General features: G+C 42.9%; 1 protein-coding gene across 1 annotated transcript in view; it reads right to left on the reverse strand.

Annotated features, from left to right (window-relative positions):
- HTT (huntingtin) overlaps nucleotides 1-20,862 on the reverse strand; it is a gene marked incomplete in the record, with an annotated part of 1,068,170 nt that overhangs the window by 395,872 nt on the left and 651,436 nt on the right. The window contains 1 exon segment of the mRNA XM_053704193.1: nucleotides 17,659-17,866. Coding sequence (XP_053560168.1) covers nucleotides 17,659-17,866 — 208 coding nt within the window.

Below are 20,862 nucleotides of genomic sequence, written 5' to 3' on the forward strand. Positions count from 1 at the left end.
CAAAGCATACTGAACAAAGGTCCTTTAAATAATAAGTGATGACATCACAATTCTGAGACTGCATCCTGTCTCACATGGATGATGTAAACCAGTCTGGCCATAAAAGGAAGTACAGGAAGTGAGCAGCATTTCCCAGAATGCACCAAAGTCAGCAAGAGAGGTGAGTAAAATGGCTGCCAGCAGCACATGGCAAACAAGTCAGGAAAAAACCCTGACAGTACCCTCCCCTCAATGACCCCTCCCCCGCGGGAGGACAAAAGGCTTATTGGGGAAACGGGCATGGAAGGCACGGAGGAGGGCGGGAGCATGAACATCAGAGGAGGGAACCCATGAACGCTCCTCTGGACCGTAGCCCCTCCAATGAACCAAATACTGTACGCGGCCCCTGGACATACGAGAGTCAATAATGCTGCTGACCTCATACTCCTCATGGTTGTCAACAACGATAGGATGGGGACGAGGCAACACAGTGGTAAACCGATTACAAACCAATGGTTTCAAGAGGGAGACATGAAAAACATTGGAGATGGGCATTGCAGGAGGAAGGTCAAGAGAGTAGGCTACAGGATTGACCCGTCGGAGTATTCGAAAAGGACCAACATAACGGGGAGCCAGTTTATTGGAAGGCACACAAAGGTTCAAGTTGCAGGAGGACAGCCAAACTCTCTCACCAACCAGGTAGGAAGGTGCAGGCAGACGCCTACGATCAGCCTGGAACTTTTGGCGCTGCATAGAACGATGAAGGCAATTCTGAATCTGCACCCAAGTGGAACGGAGTTGCCGGAGATGCTCCTCCAAAGCCGGAATACCCTGAGACATGAATGAATGAATCGGGCAACAAAGATGGTTGAAACCCATAATTCGCCATGAACGGGGATAACTTGGAGGAAGCATTAATAGCACTATTACGAGCAAACTCTGCCCAAGGTAACAGTTCAGACCAATTATTGTGGTGATCTGAGACATAGCAACGGAGGAACTGTTCCAGAGCTTGATTAGACCGTTCCGCAGCCCCATTGTATTGAGGGTGATATGCCGAGGAGAAGGAGAGCTGGATCCCAATTTGAGCACAAAAGGAACGCCAAAATCTGGACACAAACTGGCTACCCCGGTCCGACACTATCTCCTTGGGTAACCCATGCAAACGGAAGACCTCACGGGCAAAAATTGAAGCAAGCTCCTGAGCGGTAGGCAACTTCTTCAAGGGAATGCAATGTGACATTCTAGAAAAACGGTCAACCACCATAAGTAACAGTATTGCCATTGGAAACAGGGAGCTCGACAATGAAGTCCATGGAAAGATGTGTCCAAGGACGCTCACCATTAGCAATAGGTTGAAGAAGACCCACAGGAAGACGTTGAGGAGTCTTATTCTGTGCACAAACTGAGCAGGAGGCAACATACGCAGCAACATCAGAACGAAGACCTGGCCACCAGAATTGTCGAGTTACAGACCAAATCATTTGGTTCTTGCCTGGGTGACCTGCGGCTTTAGGATAGTGGTAAGTGTGCAAAAGTTTAGTTCGAATATTCTCAGGAACAAAACACTTACCATTAGGTTTCTCAGGAGGTGCATTGGTTTGTGCAGCCAGGATCTCCTCCCCCAAGGGAGAAGTCAAATTAGTACGTATGGTAGCCAAAATATGGTCAGGAGGTATAACTGGAGTAGGTACAGACGACTCCTTGGACAGAGGTGAAAATTGTCGAGAGAGGGCATCAGCCCTAACATTCTTACTACCAGGCAGGTAGGAGACCACATAATTAAACCGAGACAAAAATAGCGCCCATCTGGCCTGTCGGGGCGACAAATGTTTTGCTTCAGATAGATAAGTTAAATTCTTGTGGTCAGTAAGAATGAGCACTGGCCTTGAGATGATGCCTCCATTCCTTGAGTGCCAAAATTATGGCCAGTAATTCCCTGTCACCAATTTCATAATTGCACTCCGCTGTAGACCATTTCTTAGAGAAGAAACCACACGGATGCAAGGAACCGTCAGGTGTAGGACATTGAGACAAGAGAGCACCTACTCCAGTCTCAGATGCATCGACCTCAAGAACGAAAGGCAGGACAGGGTTAGGATGAGCCAGAACTGGAACGGCAGCAAAGGCAGTCTTAAGACTATCAAAGACCTTAATGGCAGTAGGTGACCAATGGAGTGGATCATTCTCTTTACGGGTCATGTCTGTGATAGGTTTGACCAAGGAAGAAAAGTTTTTAATAAACTTTCTATAGTAATTGGCGAACCCCAAAAAACGTTGAATAGACCGAAGACCAACTGGGCGAGGCCACTGCAGAACTGCAGATAACTTGTCAGGATCTATGGAGAACCCTGCAACGGAGAGAACATAACCTAGGAAGGTTACTTGAGTCTGAAGGATCTCACATTTCTCAAGTTTACAAAACAGGCCGTTCTCACGTAGTCTCTGAAGAACCCGTGTAACATCAGAACGATGAGCCTCAAGTGTGGATGAGTGTATGAGGATGTCGTCGAAGTACACCACAACACACTGTTGCAACATATCTCGTAGGACATCATTAATAAATTCCTGGAAAACAGCAGGAGCATTACATAGGCCAAAGGGCATTACAAGATACTCATAATGCCCGCTCCTGGTGTTAAATACTGTTTTCCATTCGTGGCCCTCCTTAATACTAACGAGATTGTACGCTCCTCTCAAATCAAGCTTAGTAAAGATTGTAGCTCCCTTGAGGCGGTCAAAGAGTTCCGTAATGAGCGGAATAGGGTAAGCATTCTTAATGGTAAGACGATTAAGACCCCTATAATCGATGCATGGTCTTAACCCTTTTTCTTCACAAAGAAGAAGCCAGCCCCTGCAGGAGAGCAGGATTTGCGGATGATCCCCCGCGTCAGAGCATCGGAAACATACTCCTCCATAGCACAATTCTCTGCAATAGACAGAGGGTAAACCCGGCCCCGAGGAGGAATGGCTCCGGGTTGCAGGTCTATGGCACAATCGTAAGACCGGTGAGGAGGCAACGTACTGGCACGCACCTTGTCAAAAACGTCTAGGAACTCTCGGTACTCCTCCGGCAATTGAGATACTGAAGAAGTGCACAAGACTTTAACTGGTTTCTGAAGACAAGTGGAAATACATTGCGGAGACCACGACAAAAGTTCGGACCTGCGCCAGTCAAGACTGGGATTGTGCTTTTGGAGCCAGGGATAACCCAGAACAACCGGAAAATACGGAGAGTTTATCACCAGGAACTGGAGGGTTTCAAAATGTAGAGCGCCAACAGCCATGGACAACGGAGCGGTTTCGTGAGTAACGAGAGCGGGCTGAAGGGGCCTGCCATCAATGGCCTCAATAGCAAGCGGAACGGACCGAGGCAAAATAGGAATGGAGTGCTTCGATACAAAAGCACTGTCAATGAAATAGCCAGCAGCAACGGAGTCAACAAGAGCCTGGGTGACTATGGAGGAGTCCACCCAGGAAAGGACAACCGTGACCAAAGGTTTCTCCTTTAGCGGTTCCGGGGACAAGGATAAACCACCTAAGGTCTGCCCCCGACAGGACCTTAGGTGTGAGCGTTTCCCGGCCGTGTAGGACAAGACTTCAAAAGGTGGCCCTGTAACCCACAATAGAGGCAGAGCCCCTCCCTCCTCCTAAAGGCCCTCTCCGCCACGGAGAGATGTGTGAATCCCAACTGCATCGGCTCAGCAGTAGCTGGTGACTCGGGACCAGGAGGCATGGGAGGAGAGGGAGGCATGGGTGGGAACGAACACGTAGGAGACAACGGTACAGGAGGCTTCCGCAAGCGCTCCTTAAAAGAAGGCCTCTCACTTAGTCTGATGTCAATTAGGATCAAAAAAGACACCAATGCCTCGAGATCTTCTGGTAAATCTCTGGCAGCAACTTCATCTTTAATCGCATCAGAGAGCCCATGAAAGAAGGCGGCAACAAGGGCTTCATTGTTCCAGCCTACCTCTGCTGCAAGCGTACGGAACTCAATGGCATACTGAGCAACAGATCTTGTACCTTGCTGAATGGACATGAGTCGTTTAGCAGCAGAGGAGGAGCGAGCTGGAACATCAAATACCCTTCGAAAGGAGGCCACAAATTCAGGGTAATTTGAAATCACAGGTTTATTAGTCTCCCACAAGGGATTAGCCCAGGCAAGAGCTGTGTCAGAGAGTAACGAGATGAGAAATCCCACCTTAGCTCTGTCAGAAAGAAACGCCTGAGGTAACATCTCAAAGTAAATGCCCACCTGGTTCAAAAACCCTCTGCACTGATTAGAATCGCCTGCATATCGCTGAGGTAGAGGTGCAGAACCGGACAAGCTCCTGGTAGGATTAGGTGCATCAGTGGAAACAGGAGCAGCCATAACTTGCGGGACACTTTGGTCCAAATGTGCAGTGCGAGTCAGCAGGGTTTGCAGGGCTAGTGCAAATTGATCCAAGCGGTGATCCTGTTCATCCATCCTGGAAATTATGGCAGGTAAAGGTGGATTATTAGCACCATCAGGATTCATGTCCCTTGCGTAATGTCAGGGTGCCAGGAATCAGACTGAGACGAGAAGTGCAAAAATAATCACACCTTTATTAATAGCAAAAAATAATAAAAAGTCCACAAGTCAAATAACAAGCCAGGAGTCAAAACTAGAGCTGGTAGTCAGACAAGCTGAGTCAGGAGCCAAAGCGAGTAGTCAGACGAGCCGGAATCAGGAACAAGGAGAACAGCACAGTCAGGAACAAGCCAGGGATCAGGAACCAGGAGGGACGTCAGACAACCAGGTAATACACAGGAACTCTCACAAACAGGTCTGAGACAACGCAAGGGCAAAGCATACTGAACAAAGGCCCTTTAAATAATAAGTGATGACATCACAATTCTGAGACTGCATCCTGTCTCACATGGATAATGTAAACCAGTCTGGCCATAAAAGGAAGTACAGGAAGCGAGCAGCATCTCCCAGAATGCACCAAAGTCAGCAAGAGAGGTGAGTAAAATGGCTGCCAGCAGCACATGGCAAACAAGTCAGGAAAAAACCCTGACAGTCAATGTCTGAAGTAGGATCTTCTGAGTCAGAGAGATCCTCATCAGAGGAGGATATATCAGTATATTGCCGGTCATTACAAATTTCATCAGTATTATGAGAAGTTTTAAAAGACCTTTTACGTTTATTTGAAGGTGGTATAGCAGCCATAGCCTTCTGTATCGCATCAGCAATATAATTTTTCATATCAACAGGGATATCATGTACTTTAGATGTTGAAGGAACAACAGATACTGTACTAGCACTAATAGAAACCTTTTCTGCATGCAAAAGCTTATCATGACAACTGTTACACACAACAGCTGGAGATATAATCTCCACTAATTTACAACAGATACACTTAGCTTTGGTAGAACTGTGTTCAGGCAGCATGGTTCCTACAGCAGCTTCTGAGACAGGATCAGATGGAGACCTCTTGTAAAATGTAAAAGAAAAAACATTTAAACAGAAATATCTTATTTCCACATATAGCAGTTTCAGGAATGGGGAAAAATGCAAATGCTGAAATTGGTAAAAAAAAAAAAAAAAGTAAATAGCATAGCCCTCTGAGCATAAAGAAGGCAAGGAGCATATAGGAAGTGAGGTAAAATAAAACAAATTTTTTTGGCGCCAAGTTTGACGCACGACGCAAAAGGAAGTTGAGAATTTTTTTGGTTCCAACAAACATCTGGAAATGACGCAACTTGCATCATAACAAACACAATTTCGCGCCAAACAACCTAACGTCAACTAAGATGCAGAAAATTACGAACTTGCTTCATTACAGACGCACATTCGCGCCAAAATAAATTCTCGAGCCAAGAATGACGCAATAAATAACAGCATTTTACGCCATCGCGAGCCTAATTTGCCCACATGTTTTTCAGAACAAGTCAAATTGAAAAAAAGACCGACTATACCCAGGTAAGACAAACTTCCTAAAACATGATTCCCATAACGAAACTGCCAGACTGCAAAAGGAAATACACATAGACCCGACTCATGGCAAATATAAGTAAAATACATATATTTAAAACTTTATACATAAAGCGCCAAACCATAGCTGAGAGTGTCTTAAATAATGATACATACTTACCGAAAGAGACCCATCCACATTATAGCAGATAGCCAAACCAGTACTGAAAGCTATCAGCAGAGCCTCCTCCCTGGACGACTTTCCTTGTGCCATCCTGGCACCCCAAACAGCTCCCCAACCTGACAGACTGGCGTGGTCACAATCTCCCAGGTTGGTCTCAAGAAGGATGTCCCCATGGACAGTTGCTCCCGACGTCTCCACCAAGAGAGGGAGTTCCGAGTCAGAGCATCCAGGGATATCAGGCTGATCTACCATAACCTCCTCACAATAAACACACAAACAAGACTTTATTAAGGAAGGAGAGCCTTCCTTGCACGCTTGGATAGACTAACTTTATTGATTAAAAAGGCACCTTTATACCACCAATGGCCGGGGCACTCACCACCTCCTAGGACCCGGACTACAGAAACCTCTACGTCTTCTGTGCCACAGATCAACAGGAAGAATAGATAGCCACCCCCAGTCGCATGGAATGCCTGGCAGGACTGCCCCTGCACTAGGGAAAAACGAGCCAAAAAATGGCTGAAGAGACCTGTGCCCTCTAAGACCCCCAAGACTGCACCCCAACCCAAAAGTCTTGCATCTGACGTGATCACAGTCCAATTTGGACGAACAAAGTATGCCCCTTGAACAATAGACTAATAAATTATCCTCCAAACAAGGGATTGTCTTGCTCTGAAATTCAGAGAATTGTGTGAGAAAGCCAAGTATAATCCCTGCACCAGTGACTAAGCATACAAAGCTGGAGAGGTCTCATGTGAAACCAAGCAAATGGAATAGCATCCAATGTTGCTATCATCAGACCTAACACCTCCATAGAAACAGCTACAGAGGGAAAAGGAACAGACTGAATATTTTAACAAGCTGAAAATAACTTCAGTCTCCTTTGATCTTTCAGGGAATATCTCATGGAGACATTGTGACATCTAGGGAAGATACCCTGGACAGAGGAGAAAGAGAAATCTCTGGAAAATTGATTATCCAACCATGCTCTTGAAGAAACAAGAAGAGTGTGTTGGTGTGAGATACTGCTAAATGAAAGGATGGAGCCTGCACAAAGATATCGTCCAGATAAGGAACCACCGAAAACACTTTAAGCTTGTATTACAGATAAGAGTGGAAGAGCGAAAGACTGCAAGTGCTTGTCCAGGAATGCAAAACTTAGAAACTGAGGATGATCCCTGAGGTACATAGAACTTCACTTAAAGGGACACTGAACCCAAATCTCTTCTTTCGTGATTCAGATAAAGCATGACATTTTAAGCAACTTTCTAATTTACTCCTATTATCAAATTTTCTTCAATTTCATGGTATCTTTATTTGAAATGCAAGAATGTAAGTTTAGATGTCGGCCCATTTTTGGTGAACAACCTGTGTTGTCCTTGCTGATTGGTGGATAAATTCAGCCACCAATAAAAAAGTGTTGTCCAGAGTACTGAACCAACAAAAAAAGCTTAGATGCCTTCTTTTTCAAAGATAGCAAGAGAACGAAGAAAAATTGATAATAGGAGTAAATTAGTAAATTAGAAAGTTGCTTAAAATTGCATGCTCTATCTGAATCACAAAAGAAAAAAAAATTGGGTTCAGTGTCCCTTTAACAGAGAATCAAAGATGTTCAAATTCAAAACAGAAAAGAAGTGATTCTTTATCTTGATCAGAGACCGGCCCTTGATTATCTGAAAATATCTCACACTCAGAGGACACATCAGGTGATCCAGGGTATGAAACATGCAGCTTAACAGACTTAGATCTATTTAAGTCAGATAAGCTAAAGGAGGGATCAGAAACTGATATTTTACGCTTACTTGTAGGAGGAATAGCTGCCAACATTTCAGACACAGTAGAGGTTACAAAATCTTTATATCCTGGAGAGATATTTGAAGAACCCCCCTGTATAGAACAAACAGAGGCAGAACATTTACCTTTAGAAGCAAGAGCAGCATTAGTCTGATTAAAATGCATTAAATGATATATTCAAGAATTACAAAGCGGAGTAGGGGGCATAATATCAAAAAGCTTGCAAAATGCACGTACAATTAGTAGGAAAGTGTTCAGTGAATCTAGCTTCTAAAGGACTAACATTTAAAGTACTGGGGACAGAAGTAGTAAGCGCTATTATGACAACAGGCCAAAAATGAAAACAGAAAAATACAATTATTTATGTGAAAAATAAATAACTTAAGGATTTAAGCATAAACATCCAAGCTAAGGAATATAGGTCAGGAAAAACATCAGAATAGAACCTTAAAGGGCCAGTAAACGTAGCAAATAATATCATATAATTCTGCACATAGTGCAGAATTATATAACAATAGCTTAGCGCCAGGTTTCTAAAGCAAATTATTGGATAGATATTTAGCAAAGAGAACAGAACGCGGCTCCTGGCTCTACTAAGCGGGTCTGTTTTCTTCTGCTAAGCGCAGATGGGCACACTGTCTAATCACAGCCGGCCCGATCGCGCTATTAAACTCAATGTAGCTCGCTCCAGCAACTAGACCAGAGCGGAAGCGAACTACATTGAGTTTAATAGAGCGATCGGGCGCAGCGTGCTTGCGATGGGCTCAGCAGAAGAAAACAGACCCGCTCAGTAGAGCCAGGAGCCGTGTTCTGTTTTCTTTGCTAAATATCTAACAATTTGCTTTAAAAACCTGACGCTAAGCTAATGTTATATAATTCTGCACTATGTGCAGAATTATATAACATTATTTGCTAGGTTAACTGGCCCTTTAACACCTCTTGGAAGTAGTGAAAATCTTACCCTCTCTATTGGTTACCAGTAAGGTGTGAGGGGTTTTAACCCCTTAATGACACGAGTCGTACAGGGTACGTCGCACACAACCTGGTCTTTAAAGACCAGCAACGTACCCTGTACGACTTTGGGGATTAAAGCGGCTGGAAGCGATCCTGATCGCTTCCAGCCGCTTTACGGTTATTGTAGTGATGCCTCGATATAGAGGCATCCTGCAATAACATTTTTCCCCCATCCGATGCAGAGAGAGCCACTCTGTGGCCCTCTCTGCACCGGCATCGATGGCTGCAATCGTTGGTGGGTGGGAGCTTACCGTGGGAGGCGGGTGGGCGGCCATCGATGAAAAACTGAAGAGAGAGGGGGGCGGGGTAGTCGGGAGCGCGCGCATGCACAGGGGGTGCCGGGTGGGCGCGTGCACGGGGAGGGTGCGGGTGGGAACCGCTACACTACAGCAAAACCATTTTATATGAGTGGCAGTAAGGGGGGATAAAATCCCCAACAAAAGTAAATCTAAGGGATCTGGGAGCGGGTGGGGGATTGGTCTGTGGGGGGGGGGGGAAGCTACACTACAGAAAAAAAAAAAATTAAAAAAAAAAAAAAAAAAACATTTGTATTTGCAAACAGGTACCCAAGATGGCTCCCAGTAAGGTAGAGGTGGAGGGTTAGAGAGCTGTTTGGGGGGGGGGGGGGAGGTTCAGGGAGGTTGGGGGCTAAGGGGGGATCCTACACAGCTGCATATGTAAATATAATATACAATTTTTAATTTTTTTTTAAATATACCTTTTATTTTAGTACTGGCAGACTTTCTGCCAGTACTTAAGATGGCGGGGACAATTGTGGGGTGGGGGAGGGAAGGGAGCTGTTTGGGAGGGATCAGGGGGTCTGATGTGTCAGGTGGGAGGCTGATCTCTACACTAAAGCTAAAATTAATCCTGCAAGCTCCGTACAAACTACCTAATTAACCCCTTCACTGCTAGCCATAATACATGTGTGATGCGCAGCAGCATTTAGCGGCCTTCTAATTACCAGAAAGCAACGCCAAAGTCAAATATGTCTGCTATTTCTGAACAAAGGGGATCCCAGAGAAGCATTTACAACCATTTATGCCATACTTGCAAAAGTTGTTTGTAAATAATTTCAGTGAGAAACCTAAAATTGTGAAAAATTTTAAGTTTTTTTTTTTTATTTGATCGCATTTAGCGGTGAAATGGTAGCATGAAATATACCAAGATGGGCCTAGATCAATACTTGGGGTTGTCTACTACACTACAGCTAAAATTAACCCTAGACGCTCCCTACATGCTCCCTAATTAACCCCTTCACTGCTGGGCATAATGCACGTGTGATGCGCAGTGGCATTTAGCGGCCTTCTAATTACCAAAAAGCAACGCCAAAGTCATATATGTCTGCTATTTCTGAACAAAGGGGATCCCAGAGAAACATTTACAACCATTTATGCCATAATTGCACAAGTTGTTTGTAAATAATTTCAGTGAGAAACCTAAAGTTTGTGAAAATATTTGGGAAAAAGTGAACAATTTTTTTTATTTGATTGCATTTGGTGGTGAAATGGTGGCATGAAATATACCAAAATGGGCCTAGATCAATACTTTGGGATGTCTTCTAAAAAAAATATTTATATACATGTCAAGGTTTAATCAGGGATTCCTGAAAGATATCAGTGTTCCAATGTAACTAGCGCTAATTTTAAAAAAAGTGGTTTGGAAATAGCAAAGTGCTACTTGTATTTATGGCCCTATAACTTGCAAAAAAACCAAAGAACATGTAAACATTGGGTATTTCTAAACTCAGGACAAAATTTAGAAACTATTTAGCATGGGTGTTTTTTGGTGATTGTAGATGTGTAACAGATTGTGGGGGTCAAAGTTAGAAAAACATAATTTATGCTTACCTGATAAATGTATTTCTCTTGTAGTGTATCCAGTCCACGGATCATCCATTACTTGTGGGATATTCTCCTTCCCAACAGGAAGTTGCAAGAGGATCACCCACAGCAGAGCTGCTATATAGCTCCTCCCCTCACTGCCATATCCAGTCATTCGACCGAAACAAAACGAGAAAGGAGAAACCATAGGGTGCAGTGGTGACTGTAGTTTAATTAAAATTTAGACCTGCCTTAAAAGGACAGGGCGGGCCGTGGACTGGATACACTACAAGAGAAATAAATTTATCAGGTAAGCATAAATTATGTTTTCTCTTGTTAAGTGTATCCAGTCCACGGATCATCCATTACTTGTGGGATACCAATACCAAAGCTAAAGTACACGGATGATGGGAGGGACAAGGCAGGAACTTAAACGGAAGGAACCACTGCCTGTAGAACCTTTCTCCCAAAAACAGCCTCAGAAGAAGCAAAAGTGTCAAATTTGTAAAATTTTGAAAAGGTGTGAAGCGAAGACCAAGTCGCAGCCTTGCAAATCTGTTCAACAGAGGCCTCATTTTTAAAGGCCCAGGTGGAAGCCACAGCTCTAGTAGAATGAGCTGTAATCCTTTCAGGGGGCTGCTGTCCAGCAGTCTCATAGGCTTAAGCGTATTATGCTCCGAAGCCAAAAGGAGAGAGAGGTTGCCGAAGCTTTTTGACCTCTCCTCTGTCCAGAGTAAACGACAAACAGGGCAGATGTTTGACGAAAATCTTTAGTAGCCTGTAAGTAAAACTTCAAGGCACGGACTACGTCCAGATTATGCAAAAGACGTTCCTTCTTTGAAGAAGGATTAGGACACAATGATGGAACAACAATCTCTTGATTGATATTCCTGTTAGAAACCACCTTAGGTAAAAACCCAGGTTTGGTACGCAGAACTACCTTGTCTGAATGAAAAATCAGATAAGGAGAATCACAATGTAAGGCAGATAACTCAGAGACTCTTCGAGCCGAGGAAATAGCCATCAAAAACAGAACTTTCCAAGATAAAAGTTTAATATCAATGGAATGAAGGGGTTCAAACGGAACTCCCTGAAGAACTTTAAGAACCAAGTTTAAGCTCCACGGGGGAGCAACAGTTTTAAACACAGGCTTAATCCTAACCAAAGCCTGACAAAATGCCTGGAGGTCTGGAACTTCTGCCAGACGCTTGTGCAAAAGAATAGACAGAGCAGAGATCTGTCCTTTTAAAGTACTAGCTGATAAGCCTTTGTCCAACCCCTCTTGGAGAAAGGACAATATCCTAGGAATCCTAACCTTACTCCATGAGTAACTCTTGGATTCACACCAATAAAGATATTTACGCCATATCTTATGGTAGATTTTCCAGGTGACAGGCTTCCGAGCCTGTATTAAGGTATCAATGACTGACTCGGAGAAGCCACGCCTTGATAGAATAGGGCGTTCAATCTCCATGCAGTCAGTCTCAGAGAAATTAGATTTGGATGATTGAAAGGACCTTGTATTAGAAGGTCCTGCCTCAGAGGCAGAGTCCATGGTGGAAGAGATGACATGTCCACTAGGTCTGCATACCAGGTCCTGCGTGGCCACGCAGGCGCTATCAGAATCACCAATGCTCTCTCCTGTTTGATTTTGGCGATCAGTCAAGGGAGCAGAGGAAACGGTGGAAACACATAGGCCAGGTTGAAGAACCAAGGAGCTGCTAGAGCTAGTTCCCACTCCCCCGGATGAAAAGTCTGACGACTTAGAAAATCCGCCTCCCAGTTCTCTACGCCTGGGATGTGGATCGCTGACAGGTGGCAAGAGTGAGACTCTGCCCAGTGAATTATCTTTGAGACTTCTAACATCGCTAGGGAACTCCTGGTTCCCCCTTGATGGTTGATGTAAGCCACAGTCGTGATGTTGTCCGACTGAAATCTGATGAACCTCAGTGTTGCTAACTGAGGCCAAGCTAGAAGAGCATTGAATATTGCTCTTAACTCCAGAATATTTATTGGGAGGAGTTTCTCCTCCTGAGTCCACGATCCCTGAGCCTTCAGGGAGTTCCAGACTGCGCCCCAACCTAGAAGGCTGGCATCTGTTGTTACAATCGTCCAATCTAGCCTGCGAAAGGTCATACCCTTGGACAGATGGACCCGAGAAAGCCACCAGAGAAGAGAATCTCTGGTCTCTTGATACAGATTTAGTAGAGGGGACAAATCTGAGTAATCCCCATTCCACTGACTTAGCATGCATAATTGCAGCGGTCTGAGATGCAGGCGTGCAAATGGCACTATGTCCATTGCCGCTACCATGAAGCCGATTACTTCCATGCACTGAGCCACTGACGGGCGTGGAATGGAATGAAGGACACGGCAAGCATTTAGAAGTTTTGATAACCTGGACTCCGTCAGGTAAATTTTCATCTCTACAGAATCTATAAGAGTCCCTAGGAAGGAGACTCTTGTGAGTGGTGATAGATAATTCTTTTCCACGTTCACTTTCCACCCATGCGACCTCAGAAATGCCAGAACTATCTCTGTATGAGACTTGGCAATTTGAAAGTTTGACGCCTGTATCAGGATGTCGTCTAGATACGGAGCCACCGCTATGCCTCGCGGTCTTAGAACCGCCAGAAGTGAGCCCAGAACCTTTGTAAAAATTTTCGGGGCAGTGGCCAACCCGAAGGGAAGAGCTACAAATTGGTAATGCCTGTCTAGAAAGGCAAACCTTAAGAACTGATGATGATCTTTGTGAATCGGTATGTGAAGGTAGGCATCCTTTAAGTCCACTGTGGTCATGTACTGACCCTCTTGGATCATGGGTAGGATGGTCCGAATAGTTTCCATTTTGAATGATGGAACTCTGAGGAATTTGTTTAAGATCTTTAGATCCAAGATTGGTCTGAAGGTTCCCTCTTTCTTGGGAACCACAAACAGATTTGAATAAAATCCCTGTCCTTGTTCCATCCGCAGAACTGGATGGATCACTCCCATTACTAGGAAGTCTTGCACACAGCTTAGGAATGCCTCTTTCTTTATCTGGTTTCTGATAACCTTGAAAGATGAAATCTCCCTTGTGGAGGAGAAGCTTTGAAGTCCAGAAGATATCCCTGAGATATGATCTCCAACGCCCAGGGATCCTGAACATCTCTTGTCCACGCCTGGGCGAAGAGAGAAAGTCTGCCCCCCACTAGATCCGTTTCCGGATAGGGGGCCGTTCCTTCATGCTGTCTTGGGGGCAGCAGCAGGCTTTCTGGCCTGCTTGCCCTTGTTCCAGGACTGGTTAGGTTTCCAGGCCTGTCTGGAATGAGCAACAGTTCCCTCTTGTATTGAAGCGGAGGAAGTTGATGCGGCTCCTGCCTTGAAATTTCGAAAGGCACGAAAATTAGACTGTTTGGCCTTTTATTTGGCCCTGTCCTGAGGAAGGGTATGACCCTTGCCTCCAGTAATGTCAGCAATAATTTCCTTCAAGCCAGGCCCAAATAAGGTCTGCCCCTTGAAAGGCATGTTGAGTAATTTAGACTTTGAAGTCACGTCAGCTGACCAGGAATTAAGCCATAGCGCCCTATGCGCCTGGATGGCGAATCCGGGATTCTTAGCCGTTAGTTTAGTCAAATGAACAATGGCATCAGAAACAAATGAGTTAGCTACCTTAAGCGTTCTAAGCTTGTCAATAATTTCATTCAATGGAGCTGTCTGGATGGCCTCTTCCAGGGCCTCAAACCAGAATGCCGCCGCAGCAGTGACAGGCGCAATGCATGCAAGGGGCTGTAAAATAAAACCTTGTTGAATAAACATTTTCTTAAGGTAACCTTCCAATTTTTTATCCATTGGATCTGAAAAAGCACAACTGTCCTCAACCGGGATAGTGGTACGCTTTGCTAAAGTAGAAACTGCTCCCTCCACCTTAGGGACCGTCTGCCATAAGTCCCGTGTAGTGGCGTCTATTGGAAACATTTTTCTAAATATAGGAGGTGGGGAAAAGGGCACACCGGGTCTATCCCACTCCTTGCTAATAATTTCTGTAAGCCTTTTAGGTATAGGAAAAACGTCAGTACACACCGGCACCGCATAGTATCTATCCAGCCTACACAATTTCTCTGGAATTGCAACTGTGTTAAAGTCATTCAGAGCAGCTAATACCTCCCCAAGCAATACACGGAGGTTCTCAAGCTTAAATTTAAAATTAGAAATCTCTGAATCAGGTTTCCCCGAGTCAGAGATGTCACCCACAAACTGAAGCTCTCCGTCCTCATGTTCTGCATACTGTGACACAGTATCAGACATGGCTCTAACAGCATTTGCGCGTTCTGTATCTCTCCTAACCCCAGAGCTATCGCGCTTGCCTCTTAATTCAGGCAATCTAGATAATACCTCTGACAGGGTATTATTCATGATTGCAGCCATGTCCTGCAAGGTAATCGCTATGGGCGTCCCTGATGTAATTGGCACCATATTAGCGTGCGTCCCCTGAGCGGGAGGCGAAGGGTCTGACACATGGGGAGAGTTAGTCGGCATAACTTCCCCCTCGACAGAACCCTCTGGTGATAATTCTTTTATAGATAAAGACTAATCTTTACTGTTAAAGGTGAAATCAATACATTTAGTACACATTCTCCTATGGGGCTCCACCATGGCTTTCAAACATAATGAACAAGTAGGTTCCTCTGTGTCAGACATGTTTAAACAGACTAGCAATGAGACTAGCAAGCTTGGAAAACACTTTAAAACAAGTTTACAAGCAATATAAAAAATGTTACTGCGCCTTTAAGAAACACAAATTTTCCCAAATTTTGAAATAACAGTGAAAAAATGCAGTTACACTAACGAAATTTTTACAGTGTATGTAATAAGTTAGCAGAGCATTGCACCCACTTGCAAATGGATGATTAACCCCTTAATACCAAAAACGGAATAACAAATGACAAAAACGTTTTTTAAACAGTCACAACAACTGCCACAGCTCTACTGTGGTTTTTACCTCCCTCAATACGACTTTTGAAGCCTTTTGAGCCCTTCAGAGAAGTCCTGGATCATGCAGGAAGAAGCTGGATGTCTGTGTCTGTAATTTTTGCTGTGCAAAAAAAACGCCAAAATAGGCCCCTCCCACTCATATTACAACAGTGGGAAGCCTCAGGGAACTGTTTCTAGGCAAAATTCAAGCCAGCCATGTGGAAAAAACTAGGCCCCAATAAGTTTTATCACCAAACATATGTAAAAAACGATTAAACATGCCAGCAAACGTTTTAAAATACACTTTTATAAGAGTATGTATCTCTATTAATAAGCCTGATACCAGTCGCTATCACTGCATTTAAGGCTTTACTTACATTACTTCGGTATCAGCAGCATTTTCTAGCAAATTCCATCCCTAGAAAAATATTTTAACTGCACATACCTTATTACAGGAAAACCTGCACGCTATTCCCCCTCTGAAGTTACCTCACTCCTCAGAATATGTGAGAACAGCAAAGGATCTTAGTTACTTCTGCTAAGATCATAGAAAACGCAGGCAGATTCTTCTTCTAAATACTGCCTGAGATAAACAGTACACTCCGGTACCATTTCAAAATAACAAACTTTTGATTGAAGAAATAAACTAAGTATAAAACACCACAGTCCTCTTACGACCTCCATCTTAGTTGAGAGTTGCAAGAGAATGACTGGATATGGCAGTGAGGGGAGGAGCTATATAGCAGCTCTGCTGTGGGTGATCCTCTTGCAACTTCCTGTTGGGAAGGAGAATATCCCACAAGTAATGGATGATCCGTGGACTGGATACACTTAACAAGAGAAAAGTGTTTTTTTCCATTTTTTCCTAATATTTTATCATTTTTTTAAAGTAAATGATAAGATATGATGAAAATAATGGTATCTTTAGAAAGTCCATTTAATGGCGAGAAAAACGGTATATAATATGTATGGGTACAGTAAATGAGTAAGAGGAAAATTACAGCTAAACACAAACACCGCAGAAATTTAAAAATAGCCCTGGTCCTTCAGGGAAAGAAATTGAAAAATGGCCTTGGTCCTTAAGGGGTTAAGGGCTCTTGGAATTTTGGGAATCTTTACCTCCTCCTAGTGGTCAGGAGTAATGACTCATTGACTCACAACCTTTCTGAAAGAAAATGCTTTTAAACTGAAATGCACCCCATGCACATTTCAATTCTGACCTTTCAACAATCAGTTTAAATGAATCTAAAAACAAAATCACATTGACACAGTATGGAAATATATGGTAAAACAAGATGTCTACTGTCTTTTTAAAAATGTTATACTTAGCACAACCAGTGTTTGCACACTTTGTCTCTTTTATATCTGTTCCCAATTGATTTCAGCAAAGAAAATTATGGACAAGTTATTGTGTAAAATGATAGATAACGCCTTTACTACCCATTCCCCAGCTTTGCACAACCAACATTGTTATATTAATATACTATATGACATTTAAATCTCTAAATGTCTTCCTGTTTCTAATGCTCTACAGACAGCCTCTTATCACATGCTTTTTTATTAGCTTTTCACAACAAGAGACTGCTAGTTCATGTAGGTCATATAGAGTTGTGCATGACAACGCACTAATTGACTAAAACGAAAGTCAATAGATAATAAATAGCCATCTGATCAGGGGGCTTAGATACAAGGTGATCACAGAACTAACAGTGCTGGTTATGCAAAACTAGGGAATGGGTAATAAAGGAATTATCTATATTTTTAAACAATAATTTTGGAGTAGACTGTCCCTTTAAATGAGGGAATCATGACAGTGCTCATTACTTTATATTACCTAAACGTTTACACTTATTTCTTACATTTTTAAACAACTAATATCATTTTAAACATAGTACTTTGAGGCTAATTTTTGCTTTGAATACATCATTGTATCTAGCATTTAATTTCACTTCACCTTAAACTGAGCAACTTACTTGACAGTTTGATGCACTTCTGACCACCAATTGTAATTTGTGTAGTCAATAAGAAGTAGGAGCTGACACCAGAGAAGCACAAGGGATGGGTGAGTGGAAAACATAGATTCAACAAGTTCACTTAGGCTCTCCAAGGTATAAAAGCTGCCGTTATTACCGTCCCCTTTAAACAGTCTTGTTGCTGCATTAGTGATTCTTCTGAATGTCCCTAAAACAGTGAAATGCATAGAACACATTGGTAATCTACGAACTTGTGCAGATAGTTACTTAAAACAGAGAAATACATTTAATTAAACTTGTCCAAAATAACATAATTTATGTAAGAACTTACCTGATAAATTCATTTCTTTCATATTAGCAAGAGTCCATGAGCTAGTGACGTATGGGATATACATTCCTACCAGGAGGGGCAAAGTTTCCCAAACCTCAAAATGCCTGTAAATACACCCCTCAGCACACCCACAAATCAGTTTAACGAATAGCCAAGAAGTGGGGTGATAAGAAAAAAGTGCGAAAGCATAAAAAATAAGGAATTGGAATAATTGTGCTTTATACAAAAAAATCATAACCACCACAAAAAGGGTGGGCCTCATGGACTCTTGCTAATATGAAAGAAATGAATTTATCAGGTAAGTTCTTACATAAATTATGTTTTCTTTCATGTAATTAGCAAGAGTCCATGAGCTAGTGACGTATGGGATAATGACTACTCAAGATGTGGATCTTTCCACGCAAGAGTCACTAGAGAGGGAGGGATAAAATAAAGACAGCCAATTCCGCTGAAAAATAATCCACACCCAAAATAAAGTTTAAATATTATAATGAAAAAAACTGAAATTATAAGCAGAAGAATCAAACTGAAACAACTGCCTGAAATACTTTTCTACCAAAAACTGCTTCAGAAGAAGAAAACACATCAAAATGGTAGAATTTAGTAAAAGTATGCAAAGAAGACCAAGTTGCTGCTTTGCAAATCTGATCAACCGAAGCTTCATTCCTAAAAGCCCAGGAAGTAGACACTAACCTAGTAGAATGAGCTGTAATCCTTTGAGGCGGAGTCTTACCCGACTTCGACATAAGCATGATGAATTAACGATTTCAACCAAGATGCCAAAGAAATGGCAGAGGCCTTCTGACCTTTCCTAGAACCGGAAAAGATAACAAATAGACTAGAAGTCTTTCGGAAATTCTTAGTAGCTTCAACATAATATTTCAAAGCTCTAACTACATCCAAAGAATGCAATGATCTCTCCTTAGAATTCTTAGGATTAGGACATAATGAAGGAACTACAATTTCTCTACTAATGTTGTTAGAATTCACAACCTTAGGTAAAAATTTAAAAGAAGTTCGCAACACCGCCTTATCCTGATGAAAAATCAGAAAAGGAGACTCACAAGAAAGAGCAGATAATTCAGAAACTCTTCTGGCAGAAGAGATGGCCAAAAGGAACAAAACTTTCCAAGAAAGTAATTTGATGTCCAATGAATGCATAGGTTCAAACGGAGGAGCTTGAAGAGCCCCCAGAACCAAATTCAAACTCCAAGGAGGAGAAAATGACTTAATGACAGGTTTTATACGAACCAAAGCTTGTACAAAACAATGAATATCAGGAAGATTAGCAATCTTTCTGTGAAAAAGAACAGAAAGAGCAGAGATTTGTCCTTTCAAGGAACTTGCAGACAAACCTTTATCCAAACCATCCTGAAGAAACTGTAAAATTCTCGGAATTCTAAAAGAATGCCAAGAAAAATGATGAGAAAAACACCAAGAAATATAAGTCTTCCAGACTCTATAATATATCTCCCTAGATATAGATTTACGAGCCTGTAACATAGTATTAATCACAGAGTCAGAGAAACCTCTTTGACTAAGAATCAAGCGTTCAATCTCCATACCTTTAAATTTAAGGATTTGAGATCCTGATGGAAAAAAGGACCTTGCGACAAAAGGTCTGGTCTTAACGGAAGAGTCCACGGTTGGCAAAAGGCCATCCGGACAAGATCCGCATACCAAAACCTGTGAGGCCATGCTGGAGCTACCAGCAGAACAAACGAGCATTCCTTCAGAATCTTGGAGATTACTCTTGGAAGAAGAACTAGAGGCGGAAAGATATAGGCAGGATGATACTTCCAAGGAAGTGACAATGCATCCACTGCTTCCGCTTGAGGATCCCTGGATCTGGACAGATACCTGGGAAGTTTCTTGTTTAGATGAGAGGCCATCAGATCTATTTCTGGAAGTCCCCACATTTGAACAATCTGAAGAAATACGTCTGGGTGAAGAGACCATTCGCCCGGATGAAACGTTTGGCGACTGAGATAATCCGCTTCCCAATTGTCTATACCTGGGATATGAACCGCAGAAACTAGACAGGAGCTGGATTCCGCCCATACCAGAATTCGAGATACTTCCTTCATAGCCAGAGGACTGTGAGTCCCTCCTTGATGATTGATGTATGCCACAGTTGTGACATTGTCTGTCTGAAAACAAATGAACGATTCTCTCTTTTAGAAGAGGCCATGACTGAAGAGCTCTGAAAATTGCACGGAGTTCCAAAATATTGATCGGTAATCTCACCTCCTGAGATTCCCAAACCCCTTGTGCTGTCAGAGACCCCCAAACAGCTCCCCAACCTGTCAGACTTGCATCTGTTGAAATTACAGTCCAGGTCGGAAGAACAAAAGAAGCCCCCTGAACTAAACGATGGTGATCTGTCCACCACGTCAGAGAGTGTCGTACAATCGGTGTTAAAGATATTAATTGAGATATCTTTGTGTAATCCCTGCACCACTGGTTCAGCATACAGAGCTGAAGAGATCGCATGTGAAAACGAGCAAAGGGGATCGCGTCCGATGCTGCAGTCATAAGACCTAGAATTTCCATGCATAAGGCTACCGAAGGGAATGATTGTGACTGAAGGTTTTGACAAGCTGATATCAATGTTAGACGTCTCTTGTCTGTCAAAGACAGAGTCATGGACACTGAATCTATCTGGAAACCTAAAAAGGTTACCCTTGTCTAAGGAATCAATGAACTTTTTGGTAAATTGATCCTCCAACCATGATCTTGAAGAAACAACACAAGTCGATTCGTATGAGATTCTGCTAAATGTGAAGACTGAGCAAGTACCAAGATATCGTCCAAATAAGGAAATACCAATACCCTGTTCTCTGATTACAGACAGAAGGGCACCGAGAACCTTT

This window comes from Bombina bombina, chromosome 2 (assembly GCF_027579735.1).
Source record: "Bombina bombina isolate aBomBom1 chromosome 2, aBomBom1.pri, whole genome shotgun sequence".
Classification (NCBI taxonomy): domain Eukaryota; kingdom Metazoa; phylum Chordata; class Amphibia; order Anura; family Bombinatoridae; genus Bombina; species Bombina bombina.